We start from the raw sequence: 23,576 nt of genomic DNA, 5'->3' as shown, positions 1-23,576 counted from the left end.
GTTCCCCTCTGATTGGTCCTTTCGAATCCACGCACGCGCACCTCAAGCCTGCCCCTCAGGTACGTCGTTACGGCACCGTTTCGCCCGCGTTGTATATTGGCGTCCCTGTAGCCTTGTCGCCAGGAAGCCGACGCTACAAGTGTGCCTTTGTGCCGCACATACGCTTTGCTCCCGATAAGTTCTAGCGAGGACCGGCAATACTTCTCCGTTTCGCGGTTCATTCGCGACGCTTTGTAATCGTTGGAGGGGTTAGATATCATCTCGTGTCTGTTTCACTTCAGATCGAATCGGTGATTGAATAATATTTTGTATTATAAATTAAAAATTTGATTCGTATGTTAGCAAGTGTAATGGAGCGGCGAAGATGAGTGGCGATGGTGGGGGCAATTTGGATAAATGATGCTTTTCTGTGATTAGTACTAATTAATTTGGAGTTTGGGAAATGTTATTCTGGATTTAGAATTAAAGAGGAGACGTTTTCGACGGGTTTAAGCTGGATTAGACAGTGCAGACACTTAATGTTATAAAATACGAGATGATTTTGCGATATACGTTTTTGGAACGACCGTGAGCACCTCTGCTCGTTTCCCGCGCAAATCTTAATAATTCTGCGTTTGACAAGTATTGGAATTCTTTGTAGAGCGTTCGAGGAAGCAATTTAACGTTTAGTTAGTTTGTCTCGGAAGTAAAACTATTTCAGATAGAGTATCGTGAAGTAGAGTTACGTGGAAATGTTTTTAATCTTCTGAAAACGCGTTTCCAGTTACCCATGTAACTATGTTATCGTATATACGGGCTGATCAGATAGTCCCCAGGTGGCAGGCGTCGTCAGCCAGATGTCGATAAAATCGCAGCTCTGAATTATCCAAATAAAAAGATCCCTTTGCGTTTCTGTAACAGTGGTAGATAATATAGATCTTTGAACGATTCTCTCCAACTTTCCCCATAGTGCTCTCAATCATTCATTTCTGAATGAACAATCACCAACCAATAAACTCAGTAATCAGAAAGGTACAGAATTTACTCAAACTCCGGGAACTTCGAACTCTGGAAGATATTCAAGTAGAAATGATGCAACACTCCGGTCCTAGCTCCGAACTACAAAAACCCAGCTTTCGTTGCAGCGAGAATGCAGCGCTATTCGCATGGTCTTGGAAAGGGAAAGGAGTCGACGACCTAGCACTTTGTTTCCACGCTTGACGGAGCACCTTACCGAAGCTCTTTCCACCGTGAAATTAGCATAGGCGTTTGAAATTATTTATATAACACAGAAGGGCTGACGAACTGAAAATACAAGAATTCGAAGTTTCGAAATTCGAAACCAAAAATCGCAACCGTCAGGCTGATCCAAATTCCAACTAGATTTGCATTTAATTAATTTCTTTAATAATCCCACGGAGTGCTTTATTTCTAATAACCTCCGTCGATTCGCATTACCAATTATTCATAATTGTCTAAATAACATGATTATCGATCTATTAAAAGTAAATGAAATGCTGCGAATACAAATGGCTTAGGGTTTAGGAGAATCGACTGACGTTCGTCGCCCTCTGTCGGGAAAGTTCGGAGGGAATCGTATGGAGAGCCGAGCGGCCACGGTTTGACACGATTGCCTCGTGAGTCGATCGCGTACTGCAGTCGTGCGCGAGTCAGAGAGCGTGTAACGTTGTGGCGGGAGTACGTTTTAAGTTTCGCGACCGTTGTTTCCCGATCCCCGTGACGATTTTCCCGCATATCGCCGATCGATCGGCACTGAGATGACGTGCCAGTGGCCTCCGCATTGAAGGATTATCAACTCCCGTTGGAAACCAGTGGACCGGCAGGATGATGCAGGAGATCACGGACCAATCCTCCAGGACGGTGCTCCTGAATACGTTCGTGGTGAAGAAGAAACGGTGCAGGGTCTACTTTCATCGCGGCACGTTAATATGGGAAACGGAGAAACCGCCGTACAGTAAGTACCACAGACATCGTTTTGCATTGTCGCCAGGTGAATGGAAAGGGTTTGATTAGGGTGTGTTAGAACGTTCGCGACGAAGATCAATCGCGACTTCCGCGTTTCTCGCCGATTGCAAACAAAGGAGCATCTCGACACTCTTAGTAACGGTAGCGTCTGGTGTGCATACTTAGTTTTTAGGTTGACTGGGCACGGGTTGCTGGTCTGTTTGCGTTTCATTCTCTCTTCTATAAACTGAAAGAAGAGGAAATTAGGAACTTGAGCGTAAACACAGTTAGCTTCATTGAGGTTACGTGCGAGACCTTTATGCACCATTTCTGTGGTTGAACTTTACGATTAATTATCGACGTGATCAGGGAGTTCGAGCATCATATATATATGTTGCCTCGAATCGGGAGTGCTGTTATTGTTTACTATCTGCACGATTCCTCTCGAAAAGCTACTGTTCCTCGCATGAAGGGATTATAAGTTGCATGCACCGCCGATATATCCTTCTTCCATGAATATTAACAGCCTCGGAATTCACTTTGTTGACAGTAGATTAGCACGAGTATCTAAGTAGGATCTCTAAGCTCGACTTATCGATTCGATCCTAGAGAATAACAATGAGACGCGTAAGTCCAACGATCACCGCGGCGATGCCTCAGCTTCGGTGGCCCGCTAAATCGCATTTATTACAAAGTTTGAGGCTCGCTCTTGCCGCTAGAATCTTATGCAAAAGCTTTCCTCCGGCTCTGCCAAGAAATTCAATTTACGAAGTTACCCAGGCTGCTCGCGTAGCGTGCCTCGATTACCAAACCGGACTGTTTCCCTAGCCTTTAAGGTTCCAGCAGACAGGACTCTCCGCAAATATAATAAGCAGCAGTCATTCATCCTTCACCCTTCGACGTCCAGGACCAACAGACTGTCCGCCGCGACCCGACAATCATTTCCGCGTACTCTAATGCGATTGTCGTTGATTGAACGGAACGCGTCGTTATATCGTCTGGCGATTCCTGCGGACGACGCAGGAAATTGCCAGGCTTCCGTCACCGCAGGCTCATGGGATCTTTGCGGAAGTTACTACGCGCCGTATTGTATACCTCGCGATTTAAGGGGTTATACCTAGTTAAGCGGCGAATATTTGCGAATTTTTTTTGAACAAGCGGAAGCGTATATTTTTACAAAACTTTTTGCGCTTTAAAGAGCAACGTTTAAAGAACATTTGGTAATTTTTTTATGCAAGAATATTTATGTTTATAATAAAATAACAAGCGACATCCAAGAAGCATTTTTAATAATTTGCTTTTGCGGTGAGCACTGCTATTCGGAAACAGATCATCTAAAATCAAAACAACAAAAAAAAATCGTTAGTATATTAATGTATCTTCCGATTAACGGAGCGAATTTCCGAAATATTAATTTAAAACAAAACGGCGGTTATTTAAAGTCGAAATCCTGAATTTTTTCGCGGGATTTTTCCACAAAAAATTCAGCATTTCAACCTTAAACAGCCGCCATATTGTTTTAAATTAATATTTCGCAAATTCTCTCCGTGAATCGGAAGATACATTAATCCAACGAAATCTTGTTTGTTGTTTGATTTTAGATGATCTGGTTCCGAATGGCAGTGCTCACAGCAAAAGCAAATTTCTAAAAATGCTTCTTGGATGTCGGTTGTTACTTTACTATAAACGTAAACATATTTCTACGAAAAAATTACCAAATATTCTTTAAACGTTGCTCTCTTAAGCGCAAAAAGTTTTGTAAAAATATATGCTCCCGCCTCTTCAAAAAAAATTCACAAATATTCGCCTCTTTCGGCCGCCCGACTAGGCGTAACCACTTAAGCCACGCTTCCACGTGTCCATCTCGTGGGCCGAGGAGCTTATTCGAGGCGTATAAAAAAGCGACGTTTCGAAGGCAGAGCGCTTATGATGTTATTAAGCAATTAAATACATTCGTGTCGCGCGTCGCACACGTGGAAAGGCGGAGTTAGGTAATCACTTACTTGGAAATTACCGGTCCGTTATTATTCCAAGGATTTTCCTGTCGGTGGAAGCGTCTCTTATCGAACGCGCTTCGGAATGTATAAATAGTCGGACTTTCCTGGCAGGTCGTTGAAAAGGCACGACTTTCACGACCGTTCCAATCGAACCACTAAAGATACGTATCAGCGGGTGCAGAGGCACGCTTCTGGAATTGCACTCTGTACGAAAAGTAGAAGCGCTGCTCGCAGCCAAGCAACGTCGGAGAGCTGCAGTGTCAAAGAACCAGGTGCTCCAAAATCGGGGCCATCGCACTTATTTTGGGAGAGCATGCATTCGACTGGGACCCTAGAGCGCAACGGGAGGATCATTGAATTATTCTCGACCTGGGGACAAGTGCATCTATCGTCGATAGAATATTTTATCAAGGGGCGTTTCAATGTTATCACTATCGGACCGAGACTCTTGTGTCTCTTGCTATCGGCACGAACGGCACGTACCTACCGAGGATTTCTTTATTATCGTTTCTTGGTGCTTTCTTTATTCCCAGTTGCCTTCGCGGAGTCTTCTCCTTTCGTCATTCTTTACACCTATTTAGGTCGAGAAATAGGCAAGCAAAGTGGCGTTATTTGGGATACGAAGCTGGTCCCCTTCTGTGGTACTATTCTCATTCTCTTTTCAACTGTAATTAAAAGCAAAGGGTACATAAGGTCCAAGGACTTACTGTCTCTTTGTCAAACCTTCCCCTTTCCGTCTTCGTTATTTGTTCTACGTTCCAAAAGAAGTGCTCGTTAGTTCCCGTAGAATCTTCGCGCCCGAACCTCCTCATCGCCTCCGTCTATTTACTTTCGCTCGGGCGGATTGTCCTTGGTTTCCTTCGTCGTAAATTTTATCTCACCGAACTTCCTTCCTTTAACTTAATCCCCGGCAGAAGTAGTGTCTATCTCCTCCGGATTAGCGCACTTAAACACTCCCGTAGCGTTATCGTTGCTCAGCGCGCGTGCAATAATTATTTCCGAATAAACGTTGCGCGCGCGCCTCTTATTGCTATCGGGATGAAATATCGCGGTTGCCATTGTTGTCGCGATAAGCGGTTCAAAGTGTCCGCAGATTCAGCAGATACCGTCGTTCTAAGCTGTCGACCGTCCGCCGATGTTTGCGGAAAGGAATCGATATCGCGGTTAACACGCCTATTTCCTGCTCCTTTCGACATCGTCTTCCGGGGGCCTCTGGTCGCCCGGGGCGACTTCGTTCCAACTATTTCGGAAGCGGGGACAACGTCGACGGCTCGGGGGAAGATTAGTCGCCCGTGAGCTTTAGTGAATTCCTGCGGGGTTAATTTCGCTTTCTAATTCTGGACTCTGGTTTCTAAATTCCACCACGGCGCCGACGACATGGCTCAGAGGGTCCCCGCGCTTCTTCTCCCCCGAAATTCCCGCGGCGATATGCAGGAGATCGATAGGTGGAATTAAATCAGGCGCAGTTGCTTCGTAAAGGCTCGATCTGCGAGTTTGTAACGCACGGACAAAGAACGGCGCGCGAGGAAACAGAGTCCGAGTAGAATCACCCCCGTTCAGGACAGACAAAAGATCAGAGAAGCCTAGGGCACCGTTCACTATGTGCGCCGATGTTCGCTGTGCCTGTTTGGAATACCGACGAGTTTTCGGCGATCGGGTGACGCGAAGGTGGGAACCTACGTAGCCGGGCTCGTCCTTGAGCTTCGTTAGCATATCGCGTTCCGTTTTCTTCCTTCTTACGCTCTGTCAACCGCGGCACACTTGAACTTAGCAAACCCGAGAGCCTTGGTCACTTCGCTGGGTATAATTATTGCGCTTTTTATCCTGCCGGACGATTAAACAGTGCCGTTTCCCCCCCCCCCCCCGTTACGCAATTGCTTCTTGGACGCTCGAATGTTTTGTATTCTAAAAACGCAGAGTTGGCGAGTGGATGTATCGATTATTTCGAGGAATGAATCTAATTGAAGGAAGATAAGTGATGGAGTTCGGTCGAGCCTGCGTGTGGTCGCGTTGAACTCAAGAGAACGGGACGAAGAAGGAATACATTTCCATTACGTACCCTCCGCGGTGGTTTTTACATCTGTATGCTAGCTTCGCGGAGCGCTTCTCATTTGCATACGATGACTATTACCTCTTCCTACGGTCCGTCTTCGCTCCGACGCTGTTCGCTCCCGTCTCGATTCAGCCGGGTGCCAGTTCAATTCCCTTTCGATCCAGTCCCGTTTAATTCAGTCGCCCGCGGCTTAATTATCCCCAATTTAGCTGCTCCCAGCTCCCTCGAGACCCCACTGATCCAGCAATTAGTCCTTTTCACCCATCCGACTCGCAATCCCGAGTCGCACCGCTCAGAATCTCATCCAGCCTGTTCTAATTCCGTCAGTCACCCGTCCGCGCCTGACCAAACACCGCCCTTATTCTACTTGCCCTCGAAGCGCGGCAGGCTCCTTCCCACTGCTGTCTGTCGCTGTCATCTTCGCCTGCTCGGCGAAGTGGAAAAAGGACCGATCGAACGTCTCCACGGTACCCACCCCCTCTGTTTCCAATCTAGCGATGGGATGAAGTATATTGGAAGTAGGTTGGAATCTGACTGGATAGTTTTTGAGCGGTTCATGAGTAGGTACTTCGAAAAAGAAGAACGATACTTTTGAGTAGATTCGAAGTCTCCATTAGTATAATCTTCGAGTATAATTAATCAGGAGCGTTCTGTTCTGTGCAGTTGTGAGATTTGTCTTCTGTCTTTCGAAATTTTCGAACAACGTCCTCGAATCCTGCAGGTAGTTTGCGAGCACATAGAATGAAACGTCGAACGAGTAGTATTCGAATCCCTTGAAGAGAGACATTCGTAGGGTAGACCGGGGCAAAGCGGATCACTTTGTGTGTTGACGGTAAAAAAAATACTAGTCAAACATTAAAAAACTAATTTTTTTATTATGTATTCGTACATCTTTGGCTTTAAGATTAATAATAGAAAATTAAATCACACTTAAAAATGTTTCTTCTGCGAACAAAAAATGAAAGAGTGAGAAATATCTGATTCGCTCCAAGTTTCGGGGCGAATCGGACGATTTTCTGAAGTAATTTTCATTAAAAAAATTTTTAGAATCAACTTAAACAAATTTAATTTAATGACAGCGAAGTCAAGTGACACTACTCAGCACACAGATCGGAAGGATATTGCCGCTTTTTGCCGCCTCTATCGGCACAATTCTCGTGGCATCACTCTTCTCAGATAATCTTCTGAAAGTGGACGAATTCATTTTTCAGCAGAGTAAATACCATGCCATCTTCTTAAGACCATTAATTTATTCATTTTTTCCCGCCATTTCTCTAAATTTAATTTTTATACCAGATTCCTTTATTTTTTTGGGGGGGGGGGGAAACCACGATCCCTGATTGCTCTTTTTTTATGCACGTATTAACCATCTGTACATAAACAATTATCATATTTATAATCATAAAAATACTGAAATGAATATAAAGAGTGATCCGATTCACCCCAAATAACGTGATCCGATTAGCCCCATATATAAGTATCTATTTCAAAAGCGTGTAGTTTACATAAACATATGATACAGAGAAAGTGCAGTATATTTCGAATACCAGTTTGTTTAAGACGAATTAAAAATCACGAAAGCTGGTGGGAACAAATAAAACATGCATAATATCACAGGGAAACTAATAAACTTTTATATTTCAAACTCTATTAATAAAAACGAAAAGGTAACTGAAACTTTGGCCTAAATGAAAAATGACAGTAAGTATCGATTTCGATAAGGTGCAGGTAATTTTGAATACCGGTGCTACAATTTACCTTTACTTTATAAACTTAAAAGACCATGTAGATAATAAAGTCATTTGCTTTTGTGATTTAGCCAGGCTGAAAAATCACAATATAAGTCGAAAATGTGAAAATGGCGGGTCATCCATAAATGTCATTAGTTAACAGGTCATTAGCCCCTATTATCTACGGTGTTGCAAATTAAATAGCGTTAGTAGTTTAATAGATACTTCTGTATTCCAAATTACCAATAGTATTCCAACTATGCCGCACTTCCTCTAATAGTCTAAAATACATGATAACAACAAACCCATTGGAATTTCCAAGCTTATTTTCTTATTTTAAACACTAAATTGCACATTACGTAGGTTAGATTCGGACCAAAACTGCAACGTTCGCACGCGTTCATCTCACTGAAAACGTATGCCAGCTCTAAACAACGACTTAAAACAATTAACTGGCTTTTGCGGTAGGTGCGGGGGAGAGGGACGAGGTACTGCGAACGATCGGAATGCTGATTTCTATCGCGATGTAAGAAATACGTACTAAATTCTTATTTTGATCCGATACGCCCTGCGATCCGATTCGACGCGGTGCACCCTATTAGAATTGACTCGCACTCGTGATTACATACCGAACCTGACGCCGTCCCTAGTTTCCACGACCAGCTCGAGCACCCAGTCGCGCATTAAAGCATGGCTTGATAGCGCGGGGTCGACCCTTGCCAATTGGATTTTAATCACCGCCGTCGTAAACCACGCACCTCGATCCAGCCTCGCTTTCAGGCCGCGTTACGTAACGGAGAACCAGAGAGAGCAATGTCTACCACGTGGTTCTTTTGTTCTTCCTTCCTCGTTCTTTCTCCTTCTTCGCCGACGCTGCTTCGATCGTCAGGATTCCTGTTCCCGCGCTCGCCGTTAAGCGCGATCCCTTCGTGGTGCGCTCGGTGTTCGCCCGCATCGCGGAGTTACGCACTGACGATTACGTAAAGCGAGCGCACGCAGAATTGAAACCTGCAAGTAGCTGCATATTCTATATACAGTTTATCGTGGTTCGTGCGCTGCCCCCCTTACGTAATTCCCCTCGGCCGATCAGGGCACCTTTCCAGGCGGGGGAGAAGCCAGAGCTACGAGGTCGACCTCCTCCATTGTGATTGCCTCGCGGGCCCGTTGTTTCGGTGTCCTGTGAGCCTTATCGGAGAAGCAACGACACTTTGGCACGCGTCCCGATTATCTCGATGACGTGGCTGCGCATACCGTGTCGCGTACCTGCAACGCTCGACTGATCGTCGCCGCTTCCTTCCGTGTGCCCGCTTCTCTTCGTTCTTCCCCGCGCTATTGATCATTGAGAGGGCAAAGCGCGCGGCGCCAAGGAGGAGCTAGGCCGGGCCAATTGTAGGTCACGCTCATTTAGAAAATGAACGGTGCATGATATCTAAACGGGCCTCCATGGAGCGTTTATCGAACGAGTAACGCGTCTGTAGAGATATATCCCCGAGTCCCACGGAGCTTGCTGCCTCCCGTCGCGACAGAAACAGCGTGGGATAAAAAAGCGTCCGTCACGTTTCCTACATTGACGTTAGTCCCGCGCTGTCGCTTACGTAAACCGCGGGGAGTACAAGTGCACCCTGCCGACACAGGTAGCCCACGTTGATTGCGAAACACTTTAATTAAAAGATCGTGCAGTGGACCGTACTTTGGTGCCATTTTTTCTCACGTTCCGCCGACGTTCATGTATAATTACGCGACGGCAATATGTGGTACCAGTTCCACCAATCCCCTTTTGCGCCGCTAATTGCCTGACATCAGGTATTATGCGCCTTGATTCTGGTTCGCCCCTCCGCTTCTACAAAATCCCTGCTCATTTATACCGAATTCGCATCTACGAGTGTACGCTCCTGTCTAAACGCACTTTAAGGGGTTATGCATAGTCAGGCGGTCGAAAAGAGGCGAATATTTGTGATTTTTTTTGAAGAAGCGGAAGCGTATATTTTTACAGAACTTTTTGCGCTTAAAAGAGCAACGTTTAAAGAACATTTGGTAATTTTTTCGTGGAAAAATATTTATGTTTATAATAAAATAACAAGCGACATCCAAGAAGCATTTTTAAAAATTTGGTTTTGCGGTGAGCATTGCCATTCGGAACTAGATTATTTAAAATTAAAAAACAATAAAGATTTCGTTAGTATATTAATGTATCTTCAGGTTGACGGAGAGAATTTTCCGAAATATTAAGTTAAAACAACATGGCAGCTGTTTAAAGTTGAAATCCTGATTTTTTCCTGCAAAAATTACGCGAAAAAAATCCGGTGACTTCTTAATTTCTTTTATGAAAGTCTCGAATTTTTATGGACCATATCAGAAGTTTGCGTCGAAATGACACATGTTCTACGCATCCTGTAATTTTTTCAAGTCGATTTGAACCTCAATTCGCTCGCAATCAGGAAAAAATGAAGAGAAAAAAATATTCGAGAAAAACGCATTTAAAGTTTCTTGCTTGACGTTTTTAGCTGCCAAAGCTACAATTTTGCAAATATTACTATAAACCAAGCGGCATTTTATTGTGAAAAGATAGTACTTTCGGAAAATGCAATAAAAAATCGATTTTTCGACTGCCTAGTCCCCTTAAGGGGAGGTTCCGGTCTAAAAGTCGATTTATTTTATTTCATTTTCCGATATATCCAACATTTTAGGAATACGCGTTTAAAAGGATCTGTCGAAATTCGTAAAATTCCCGAAGTTATAGGCATTTGAGTAGCGGCAAATCCATGGGCAACAACCGGCCACTCGGCGCTCACGCAAAACTTTAAACGCGTTTTTCTCGAAACAGTGTTCTCAAAACGGTGGGACCTGTATCTCCAAAAGTTATTATCCGATTCGACTGAAACTTTTTTTATTTTGAAGAATATACTTCGAATAAAAATACAAAAAATTGAAAATTTATAATTTTCGAAGGCGTTGAAGGGGTGAAAAATATAGGGAAAAAGTGATTTCAAACTTCAAATGTCGTTATTTTATAAAGAAAAATCTTATTTTTGTAATTTCTTCTGGTTTCTCCCCTAGCTAGAAGTACATTCTTCAAAATAAAAAAAAAGTTTCAGTCGAATCGGATAATAACTTTTGGAGACACAAGTCCCACCGATTTGGATGAATTTTTTGACGCCTTGACTTTAACGACTCCGCAGTGCCGTCTGCAATGATTAATTATAAAACAAAAAACACATTTCTATAATCTAAGACATCCTTAATAAAATGCAAAAAGGCCCATTAAATTATATTTAGTAGTTCCCCTTTAATTAATTCCTAAAGGCCACCTATTTTCTTGGGCTCTCGATCGGAAGCTCCCCTTAACGAACCATTCGGACAGCATTCCGAAACAGCAGCACTTGCGCTCCGCAGCTGAATTCGACCCTTACGGGACCTTCGAGTTCCCATCGCCGTTTAACTTCTATTCTTTAATGGGTCCCGCTGAATCCCAGCGCGCAATCATTCAATATAGCGACACGAGCGGCGGAGGCAGGAGAGCGGAGACGCAGGAAGATCCAGTCACAAAAGAAAATTACTCGGCACGGGCCAAGGCGAGGGTCAGCATTCGTATTACCGGCACGACACCAGTTCGAAGCCGCTTACCTCACGCTCTCGAGCCTCGATTGCAGTCGCGCGTCCGTGATTCCTGCTCTCTGGCCCGTCCACTAACTGCAGCCTGAATCTCTTCAGGTAAACTTAGCGGACGTCGCCGTGCCGCGGCCAGGTCGTTCACACCAGCCGATCTCCGGCGGGCCTTCGCGGATAGACGGAGGCAGCTAGACGCTGAACAAGGCCACTGGGATTTCACGAACGGGCTCACCTTCGGTCCTCCGTTCACTCTTTATGCGTCGCGATTACAGTTCGCCTTGTCTTCCGCTTTTTCCTCTTTTTTTCGCCGTTCAATGCTAACGGGAGGATTCCTGAGCGCGACGGTAGCGTCTGAACGGACAATCGTTCCTTTTACCGAGAGATCGGAGTGTTCTCTTTGCTGGAGTCCTGTCCTGTCCCTGGGCTTTTGCCTGGTTGGGACTGGTGGAAGAAGCGAATGCATGCGAAATGCAAATAACAAGGTGGCTTCGGCTATTAGCGCTCCGCCTCGAAACCTGGCCACTGGTCGGCCTTCGACTTGGTCACATTTATTTTCGTGAACGTCCACTGCCGTTCGCTTGACTTTCCGAGGCAATCCCGTGGTCAAATGTTCCGTGGTTAAACGGTCCGTTCAAGCACAGTGGCCAGGCCATATTAGGACGATCAGCGGGCTGGGAAACATTTTGCGGACGTGTTAATTGTCCCGCCGGCTCATTAATTGTCTTACTGCGTCGCTTCGGAGCGATATCGGAGCTGTCGGAAGAGTCGTGTTCGCCGTGGTGAAAGAAAGTTGCGAAACGAATACACGACCTGCTGCCCCCGCAGAGCCTCGAAATTTGCATTCCCGCCCACGTCTGGCGAGAGGATCCAGCCGTTCGGGGGATTATTGGTTTCGCGAGTGCAGCTGCGTCCCAGAAACTTAACGCCCGGCTCCTCCGCTCTGAGCGAAATTTCCACGGCACGTGGACACGTGGTAGGGGATACGAGTCGACGTCGAGAAACGTGACCCCAAAATCGCGGGACACGAGACGACGTCGCATGCGAAATCGAGACCGGGATCTCGCGTGCATGTGATGACGCAGATGGAAGCGCGAGTTGATGTCTTTCGATCCGCGCTGCGTTACGAAATGCAGGCTTCGCGACAAATTGCGACGCCGATAGTTGCAGCGTCGGAGATCTCGCCTTTCGTAATCGTAATTTGCGATCGTGTTCGCTCAATCCATTTCCTCGCTGCGAACCTACAATGGATCTTAGCGATGGCACTCGTCCTTTCTCCTCGAAGCTGGCTTTGTTCGCTCGTGGAGCATTGCGAGCCAGCTGACAAGTGAACATCCCGAACCCGGAAAATCAAAAAATTGGAAAATGTGAATACGTAGGGAATTTCCTCCCGATTATAACGCAATTTTTGTTTGTCCCCCTAATTTACTATAAGGGGGTGTAATTGACCCCTGAGAATCCGATTATTTTCCGATTTTGTGTCATAACTCGTCAACTGTAAAATAGTTTTTTTACCAAATGATAGATTTAATTAAAAGAAGTAACTTTTGTCTTGAAACTTTTCTCCTATCTCTTACAGTTCGCGAGTTATAACAGAAAATCGGAAAATCGCCGAATTTTCAGGGGTTAATTTCACCCCGTTCGAGTGAATTTGGGCAGCAAAGAAAAATTGCGTTGTAATCAGGAGAAAATCCCATACAAATCCACAAAGTTTCAATTTTTTTTTAAATTTCGCACTCGGGATTTTCTTCACTTGTGAGTCTGTCTCTCGCAAAGTAGCGAAGTGAATGCTGAAATTGCAGTTCGTTAAAAAGAGGAAATCTAAAGGAGGACGATAATTTCTGATAAGGTTAATCATCTACTTAGATAGACGTAGACAATTAATTACTAAGTCTCAGACTCTGTAAGCTTTGTATTGCTTTTCATTGTTTTATATAACTTTGTATACTACGGGGACTCCGGTTTCTAATAATAGTAATTATAATGTGGGATTTGGAACCCAGGTGGAGGGTCGACTTTGGCGACACTGGTAAGGTGGCTGGCTAGTACCGCAGAGGACCCCGAAGATCGTGGGTTCGAATCCCGTCACCCGAAGCCCTCTTTTTCCGTGGTTCTCGAATATATAGGAATTACTAAATTTATTCCTACAATAGGGATAATATTATTATTATTATATATAATAATATTATTATTACAATATGTAATAATAATTATAATAATGTTATTATTATATATATAATAATAATATATATAATATATATAATAATAATATTATAATAATAATAATAAATTGCAAAAGTCAGTTATCGTAGACAACAACACCTGCTTACTGACGAGAAAATTTCTCAGCGATACCCCACCCCCAACGACGGATAATATCCGAAGATATCACAGCTTAATCAAATAAGTTCGCTTGTATATCATTCAAAACACCGAGCTGAAGATCGTTGAAACTCCGGCAAAATAATAATACAATAATATGTGATACCACGAAGGAAGTCCACCAGTAGATTTCTCTGACTCTTTGAATAGGAGGGAAATCCTAGAGCTCACTCTACTTATAAGTATGCATTGTAAAGCGTCACCGCGTTTTAATCAGAAATTCAAATAGCTGTAATCGTAAGCGAGTAAAGCTACGCGACCAATCGTTCCGCGCCCAGGCCATGTGCGCGCAATATAAATATTTAGCAGCGATTCGTGTTTGCAAGCGCGTGTGCGGGCTCGCGACAACGATTAACGATCGTCACGACTCGCATCGCCGATAGAGCCGCGAAGGGGGCCAGCTGAAAAGCTGCTTCCAATTCCGTACCGTGACATCAAATGTTTCTCAATCTCGACGGTCGCCTGGGGGTTTAACGTCGCTGTTGACAATGCGATTTGCCTCGGCTGGAGCCTGTGTCGTTCGCCGTACAAGCACGCGATAGTCCATCCTGGCTGGGCCCGAAGCGAGTGCGGGGCAATTAAGGCGACATCGGGAAGGAAAAGCATCGATTTGACCGCCGGCATGCAGAATCGCCCGCCTCCGCAGACGAATTGGACGCGCACCTGGCTCGGGATGCTCGTTATTTCGGTCACGTGCCGCGGATGCGTGAGGTGTAGCTACACGATCGTGACACGCGATCCCGGAGACCTCTCGCAGGCACCAGCGTGGCCAGTTTCGGACAGTCGCACTGCGAATGTGCGTGCGCAAGACCGAGCTGTGTAAACACCTCCTCGCCTCTGTGAAAACTTACCTGGGGACAGCTGCATCGGCAATTCCTTCCTTATCTATTACGTAACAGCCTTATCTGCCTGCCTCGTGCTGATCTAAGGCTGCTATCTCTCTCGTTCTCAATCGGTCTCTGTCTTAAACGTCCCGTGTCACGCGTGGGTATTTCGTTTTCATACAGCGACAGCAAAATTTTTATCGCTCAGTACACCGAATAGGTACGGTAAAGGCAGGCAATGTGGAACGGCACGTAATATTATTATTATTATTATTGAAAATTAAACGGGCATTGCCCAATACAAAGCACAGTTACAACGACGCGATAGGATTTTCCTGGCACGATAGTCTGAAGAGCTTCCGAAATGCTTATTTTGCGATGGTAATTATAAAAATAATGACAATGAAAAGTAGACCCAATGTATTCGCTGCTTTCAGTGGGCAATCGAGGAATGTGGGGCATCCGACGTATTATTCATGTGTACAAAGTGTAGAAGACGCAGAAAGCAGAAATGAATTCCAAAAATCATGTATATTTATTTATTTGCATCTTCTACTTAATATATCATTATTTTTAGTAAAAACAAAGTAAAGATTTTTTAGTTTTCCTTATAAATTTCCTAGGTGTTCCATATTGGGACCCATTTTTTCGAACGGCCGATTTTCACTCTTCAGTTTTTTTACTATAATTGCAAAACAATTGGATTTTTTTACATTTGACGATGGAAATATGATTATGCATTAGTTCCTTCGTCCCTTCATGTCAGTTTTATTAAAAAAACAAACAAATTCCCTCACTTTTAACAAGCTTTTGAAATCAGCTGTTCCATATTACCTGCCTTTACCCTATTCCTAGAACTCGCGCAGAAATTGCTTCACCACGGCTCGAAATGGCAACCGTTAAATCTTCTAGAGATTTAAGAAGACTTATTCCAGTGTCTAATAAATTTCTGATTACTCGAAGCTTCCCCAAAAATGGCTCTCACCGTAGGAACTCGAGTTTGTATTAATTTCTGCAAAGACTCCAGCGATCGAAGTGACGAATGTCTGTCTTATCGTTCGTGACGTTTGCAGCCGCAGTTTCTTATCGGTCTCGTGGATAATCGATCGATCTCTTGGTCCCGTTTCTTTCTGTTATCTTACCGTTATCGAAAAGAAAGACGCGACAAAGCCGCGTTCAACGAGAAGAAAGGCTTTTGTAAGCTTTTGTAATAAGCTTCTGTAGGCTCTTTCACGATTATCGAAAGAAATATTAATTTCCAGCAAGATGGACGCTGCCCATGACGGACGTGCTCGCCGTGCGCTACGGGGACGATTGGATACCAGGGGTGAACGTTAAGGAGAAACAGCCACCGACGTCGCCGACGTCGCCCACTGTCTGCCCGACGAATTTCATTCTGCACTACGCTGTTCGTGGACCAAAGAACAAATGGAGCCATCACAGCGTGACCATGAGCCACACGGACCCGAGGCAGGTGGCCTCCTGGGTCAAGACCATTCGCAATTACCTCATGGGTGAGTGTATTTGTCTCTTCTGATTGCCTGCTGGACGTCCAGCAATCCATAACACTATTCACACGCCACAATTCAACTGTGGAAATCCATTCTGCCGGTTAATGGATTCAGGGAGAACTTCCATTAAGGGGACTAGGCAGTCAGATCCCTCGAAAATCAACGGTTTTTTGCGAATTAATTACAAGGTGACGAATACAAATTGTGACTAGTACTTTTGGGTAATGTTCGTTAATACTATAAACAGTAAAAAAATAATTATTTCAATAATATATACATATGTATGACAGCGCTACGGTTGCCTGATATATATAGGTGTTTTGTTCTGGAGCCGCTGATATTAGGCAGTGATTCTGGCCGTAAGAAATTGAATTGTGAAGTAACCTCTGAGATTGATACTTTGCCCTGACCCCCATTCTGCCCTGAACCTATTGAAAAAGAAAAAAAATATTATAAAAATGGCGGCTGTAAAACGGCAAATTTTAAAGGAACTTGATTTTTCGCCAGAGAAAAGAGCCATTTTATTTTTTTTTTGTTAGACATGTTTCCCATATGCTGAATTTTTTTCAAATCGACTTGTACCTCCATTTTTTCGCAATCACTGCAAAACGAAGAGGAAATGTGATTTAGAGAAAAACGCGTTTAAAGTTTCGAAAGAGGAATTAGTCTATCTGCGTGCGCGCAGAAACGGTTTATGACGCGCTCGACCTTTTCGGCTGTAAAATCCTTAGTTTTGCGAATTTTAACATAAACCAAACGGCATTTTGTGCGGGAAGGGTGGTACTTTCGAAAACTACAACAAAATAATCGAGTTTCTGACTGCCTAGTCCCCTTAAGGGGTTATACCTAGTCAGGCGACCGAAAAGAGGCGAATATTTGTGAATTACAAGGTACAACTCCTTAAACGAGCTGTGAACAGTTTTAGCGAAATATAATAAAAAGGGGAGAGCTGAAGTTTGTATTTTATTTCCTCGAATGCAAGATTGAAATAATATTTTCTTCCGCACCTCTCAGAGTCAGTATTCGCGTAATCTGTTCTTCTACCGAAAACAGTTTCACTTTTACCGATTAAAAGCAGTGCTCCTTTTTACTAGCACCACAGCGCGCTATTTCCTTCTAAGCAACAGGGCGGTACATATTTGCTCTCTCCTCGCAGATACAAGACAGGTACATAGGTAGACACCTAGGTATCTACATATTGCACTCGGTGGAATGAAATTGCATTTACGGAAAAATCGTTGGCTTTTAATGTTCCCCCATTTCCCTGCCATTTACACCGGAATGAAGCCAAATCAATGGCGAGAAGGTGTAAGGCAGAGTTGGTGTCTAAAAATAGCGCTGGTAAATGTGCGCGATAAGGGAGAAGTAGGTGAAAGTTGAATCTGTAGTACACACGCTACTATTTTCCCTTCCATTTGCGACGGAATAATGGCGGTTGCTTGAATAATTGACCGTGCATCGACCATTGAAGTCTCCCGTTACAAAGCCAATCTATACCCGGTACAATCGACCAAGTTTAACGATTCTCATTAGTCGCACGAGCAGCTGGCGAAACAGTACGAAAAGAGCTCGCTAATTTTAGCCAACTGAAACACACTACTTTCTCGCTACTTGGCTTCTCATTCTGTTATTTAATGCTTGCTTTATTAACTGTCTGCTGTTTCACGGGAACGAGTGGAAAGGATTAATCATAGCGCATGGTGGAACTAGGTCGTTGGTTACGGATCAAGGCTGTTTAACTTGAGATACGTTTTTAATGCCTCGTAAAAAATGGAATAGAGAAACAAAGGAATCTCGTTACAGCGAAGGTGGAGTCGTTAAATTCTTCTATTACTTTACAATCCCCCGGTGTTGATTCAGAATTTCGGGTAACGTGCGATTATCACTTGCGATCAGATAAAGTTGACGACGGGCGCGGCATGGTCTTTTCATTGTGAGCATTCCTTAAAATATTCTTTTAAATGAGATATTGCAAGTTGCACTGCAAATGTTTTAAGCTGCGAATAAAAAAGCAGAGCGAAAAATTCCGTAAAGATCCGTAAAAATTCGTGACTTTCATAAAAGAAATTAAGTCACCGGATTTTTTTTATGAAAATCTCGAATTTTTACAGACCATATCAGAGGTTTGCGCCGAAACGACACATGTTCTACGCATCCTGTGATTTTTTCCAAGTCGATTTGAACCACAATTCGCTCGCAATCAGGAAAAAATTAAGAGAAAAACGCTTGACGTTTTTAGCTGCCAAATCTACAATTTTGCAAATTTTACTATAAACCAAGCGGCATTTTATTGAGAAAAATTTTTCCACTGCCTAGTCCCCTTAAGCCCCTATAACTCTGGGTGTTTTTCGAATTTCACCTGAATATTTCAGGGACATACTTTCGAAACTCTAAACTATTAGAAAATCAAAAAAAGAAAATCGATTTTTTGGGTAGAATACCCCGTTAAAGAACCGCTAGTGTTCTGAAAGATTGCAAAGCAATACGACTTTGCAGTTGCTATATATTTTCCACTAAAAATGGGGACATTGTGGGACGTTTATAACAATGTTATCGACGCACAGGCAACTCTTATCGCCCTCGCAGTATCGACACCTCTGTGGCTTGCAACGAATTTACACTTCGAGCTCTTCAGCGCAACTGTGACGCGCGAAATATTCACAACTAATCGGCGCGTTAAGCGAATACGAAGCCGCGGCTGCGATTAGGAACTCGAGACGCGAATTTACATACTGTATCGATCAGCGGCCCGCAAGTAGGGAGCACCGGTTTGCCTTGCAGAACTTCTTTATCCGCGCGAAGGCTCTTTCTTTCGTTGTGCACCTGAGGCGAGCGGCTTTGCGTCATCGGCATTCACCACGGAGAGGAAAGGCCCTCGAAAGCGCTCGTGCTTCTGCACACTTGCAGTTCCTGTTGCCCAAATAAGGTGTTTTCCCGGTGTAGCACCTTTCAGCGCTGCCTTTTTGCCACTCGCCGCGGTTCTGTGAAAAATACCTGCGAACCTGAAGATTATTCAATGCATAACTTTCGTCCACTATTTGAACAACATTAAAGTGTCCCAACGCAATACAGTTCTGCTAAGTAAACACGCGTTCCACGCAATAGCGACGACGTAATGCCTGTAATTACTTCCGAAAGCATTTACTCGAATACCAGGATCACTCCCCGGCGAATCGGTCCCCGGCGTCGCGTCGCGTCGATGAATTCTTCACGATTCAAGCGTTCCAAAGCCAAGGTCGCGGGTCGATTCCTCAAAGTTTCCGCCTTATTGTCAGGCCTCGACATTAAAGACCAGCTCGCAGCGCTGTCGATTCGCTCGAACACTGTGCGATCCTCCAGGTTCTACACGCTCCAAGTATCCCGGAGCATCGTGGAATCTTCCGGAGGAAACTTTCGAATCAAGCTCCCCGTTCGTCGCAGAAATCTGCGGGCGTTGAAATTGACGTCACGTCTCTTCTGCCACGCTGCTTCGGCACCGGGTGCCGCAAGTATGTGCGAGCAGCTTGGGGTGCTGGAGGGTATAAAAATAGGCCTCGTTGCAGTCCCGAAATGGATTACCAGGCGGCGAGGACACTTTCACCGCGGGTCAGCTGTACCGTGTCACGCGAAACGTTTGGAAAGCCGCGGAAAGTTCGGCGAACGCGGGGAGCGAGTAAAAGCCACTCTGGGGCTTGTTCTGACTTGGAGCAAGTTGGCGAACTGGTGGCGCTAGAATTTCTAGAAGTCCAAGGAACTTCCGGGACTCTTGGATGTTCGTAGGAGTCTAAGGACGTCCCCGCGAGTCTTCGGTTCGCAATATTTCTAAGCGCCACCGAGGGAACTTATCGATCTCCTGAGCGAGTCTAATCGCCGCCGCCGCCGTCGTTCAATGATTTTCGCCTCGAGGGAAGCGTTGTCGAGCGGGAAAACAGCGGGGGTGGCTGCTCGGCGTGGATGTAACACGATCGCCTTCTAAACTACCCCGTTGGCCGAGCTGCTGGTTAGAGTATTGATCTGGGTTCACGCTCGTCGCGTTGAATTTCTTCGAAAAACCGTACCTTCCTGCGGGGAAGTGCTTCCATTCCCTATGAAACACCCATCTCGACCTACTTTTCCACCGTTGCCTCGAGTTAACGCGCTAACTAAAGCCACGCTGCGCCGCTCCCTTGGGAAAGTCCCTTCGCCGTTGCCATAAGGTTTCTTTTAATTACCCAGGCCTGTCCCATCGCCCCAGGAAAATACTGTTGTTCGTGAACCCCTTCGGAGGTAAGAAGAGGGGCTTGAAGATCTGGGAGAAGGACGTGCAGCCTCTGATGACCATCGCTGGCATCGAGACGAAGATGCTGGTCACGGAAAGGGTGGGTCATGCTCGCGACACGCTTTTCACCGCCGATCTAAGCGATTTCCATGTAAGAGCTATACTTATAGTACAATCGTAGGGGGCGTAATTGAATCTTAATAATTCAGCTGAATCAGTGGCGCACCCAGAGAGGGGCCAAGGGGCCCCGGCGCCTCCAAAGAAGGAGCTTTGTCAAATGAAAAGAATAGGGTGAACCATCCAGTAATCTGACCGCATATCAGTGAATGATCGTTTGGCAAAGAAATGTCAATTATAAAGTTAAGCATTATTATATGTTTAAGTAAAAAAAATACACCAAGTACGTGAAATCAAATAAATCGCAGAAAATAGAAGATAATAATAATTATAAAATAAAAAAGATGTGAAATCAAAATGAGCTGCACGTACATAAAGGTAAAGATAAATACAAATAAATATTTTAATACGAATAAACATTTTATTCAAAATACTTGGCGCTGCGAAACAGAAAAAATATTAATTGTCCTCGTATTAATAATTTAAAATGACTACCTTATAATCTAAAATACATAAACATATACATATTAGAAACGCAGTCAGATTTATTCTACATACATTTAATTCTAATGTCATACGTAGCATATGCGCACGCACGCATACACACATTCATGAACGCGCACACAAGAAAGAAAGAAAAAGATTAATGCAATTTATATATATCTATTCAGTATTAAAATATTTATTTGTATTTATCATTACCTTTATGTACGTGCAGCTCATTTTGATTTCACATCTTTTTTTATTTTACAATTATTATTATCTTCTATTTTTTATACATAAATATATTCAAGTATTAATCTCACAGGTCCATAGATACAACGATTCGGTCATTCACTGGTTGGTTTACCCTACTGGATTTTATTCTCTAAATAAATTCGCGTAATCACCTAAAGAAATTCATTGAATTTGCATTGAAATACTTGTATCCCTTCGATTCGCCTCCCCCAAGATTAAATCCTGAGTGCCCCACTGATTTGAATAAAACACCTTCTTCGTGTTGTCGTTTTTTATTATCGCTACATTGGAAGAACTCGAGGGTTATCCTATTCTCCCGATGTTTCGATGTCAAGACACCACCCGGCAGGTTTTTCGCTATCTTTTATGAATATATTTTATTCAGGCGATCGTGTGCATCGGCGGAGACGGGACCCTGGCGGAAGTGATCAACGGCCTCGTCTTGAGGACCTCGAAGGACAGACAGATCGATCCGAACGACCCCGATGTCAGTCTGCCAACCCCCCCGTTGCCCATTGGCGTGATACCCAGCGGGAGCACCGACACTGTCGCGTACAGTCTTCACGGGACGACCGACGTACAGACAGCCGCGATACATATCATCTTCGGGGACAGCACGGGCCTCGATATCTCGTCCGTGCACACCGAGCGCAGGCTGCTCAGGCTCTACGCCAGCGCTCTCAGCTACGGGTACCTGGGGGACGTGATCAGGGACAGCGAGAGGTTCAGGTGGATGGGGCCACAGCGATACGAGTACTCTGGTGAGTCGACTAAGTAGATTGTTCAGTGGATTATGACGTAGTAAGTAGGCTGAGCGATTTAAGTTTGGACTAAGCTGATGACTCCAGCGAGCAGAGTAGTGGACGAGCTATTCTGTTGAGTATACTCAGTAGATCGGGTGTCAGATTATTTATCGTCGCGAGTAGATTGAGTAGGTTGCTCGGTCAAGTAGTTTTATGAGTGCATTTTTTCGTAGACTAGTTTTGCGAGCGGATTAAGGGGTCATTCTGATAATCACGCCGCAAAAGTCGGCAACATTCGGGTTCTTTTTTCTCAGTGAGTACAATGAATAACGATGTCAAACTTTTCTTTTCATTGATTAAGCTACTTGTAATGTGTACGGAACAATTTTTTAAATACACTTTTAATTGTGCTTTTTTCAATGTTATCTGCAGTTCAAAATCGCGCCTTTGAAAAGACGGCGGGAGTGATTTCTGCTCACAGACTCAGCTGAAACAAAAAAACCAAGCTGATTCTTAATCGATATGAGTACCGCTATCGCAGGTGACAGAATTAGCCACGTAAGTCAAAATTTCACAAAATAGCGCGCATCCAAACTTCGAGTAAGAATGGAAAATTTTCGAAACTTGAAGTTTGAGTGCGCGCAATTTTGTTAAGTTTTGACTTACTTGGCTAATTCTGGCACCTGTCCTTGAGCTTAAATAAAGGCGCGGTTTTTAACTGCAGATAACATTGAAAAAAAGACAATTAAAAGTGTATTTAAAAAATTGTTCCGTATACTTTAAAAGTAGCTTAATTTTGAATTGAAGTGATGGTGTTCCTTTATCTTTCCTTAGGGTGCATTAAATCGTCGATCCATGGATCGTGAATGAGCTGAATGTTCGTCATTTTTTTAAGTAGATCAAAGTGGCGAGGAGAGTCGGGTTTGAAGAAAGTGATCGTGGAGGAATTTTGAGGGAGGTTTGAAGTGTTTTCTTGTGCGAGGATTATTGAGTTTATGGACTCTTAAGAGACTCGAGGGAATTGGATGGCTTGGGCAGGTAAGTGTGGTGAATTATGTTTCTGGTTGTGTCCCAATCTGTTTTGAGTTTTGGGAAATGCATTTTCTCAGGTATGTGATGAAAATTGTTCCGATTGCATTGGCCACCACAGTGGTGAAGTTAGAAACGAGTGTAGACTTGAAACGATGGAATATGTAGGACAGTCGTGGTCAGGTTTATGTTTATTTCTTGAGTTTTTAATGAATTCTTGTATTTCTCTTAGCAGGACGAATTGTGCAAGTGGAATGCAGTGCAGTGACAAATTTAACGATGCAGTGTCAATGTATATTTCCATATAATAGATATGTATTTGTTATAATTGTTTACAGGACTTTAATAAATTTATTGGTCTGTATTAAAATAATTTTCTGCACATCATTTCTGTGCCTTAAAATAATTCGACATTCCTATATTGTTGCTAAATCCTAAACCTCTCCCACACTACTCCTAAATTACACTTCCACACCTCCCTCACACTATTCCTACACCACTTCAACTCCTCTCCAACACCACTTGAACAGCATTTCAACACCCCTCCCACAAACACTTCTACATCTCTCCCATAACACCACTATACCTCTCCACACTATTTAGGTACCACGAACAAAGGTTCGAATCGCTTATACCCGCCAAATGAAGTCGCAAATCAATGCAAA

The 23,576-nt window shown here is 44.0% G+C and overlaps 1 protein-coding gene across 1 annotated transcript in view; it reads left to right on the top strand.

Moving 5' to 3' along the window:
• Positions 1-1,607: 1,607 nt before the first annotated feature.
• Cerk (Ceramide kinase) overlaps positions 1,608-23,576 on the top strand; it is a 31,342-nt gene continuing 9,373 nt past the window's right edge. Inside the window, exons 1-4 of the mRNA XM_076814876.1 lie at positions 1,608-1,954; positions 15,799-16,050; positions 20,242-20,435; positions 21,525-21,900. Of these exons, the coding sequence (XP_076670991.1) occupies positions 1,825-1,954; positions 15,799-16,050; positions 20,242-20,435; positions 21,525-21,900 (952 nt within the window). The 5' untranslated portion in view covers positions 1,608-1,824. The remainder of the gene's footprint in view (positions 1,955-15,798; positions 16,051-20,241; positions 20,436-21,524; positions 21,901-23,576) is intronic.

The sequence above is a fragment of the Andrena cerasifolii genome, chromosome 6 (assembly GCF_050908995.1).
Source record: "Andrena cerasifolii isolate SP2316 chromosome 6, iyAndCera1_principal, whole genome shotgun sequence".
NCBI lineage: Eukaryota > Metazoa > Arthropoda > Insecta > Hymenoptera > Andrenidae > Andrena > Andrena cerasifolii.
The sequence above is the reverse complement of the archived record's forward strand: the minus strand, read 5'-3'. Positions and strand labels throughout refer to the sequence as shown.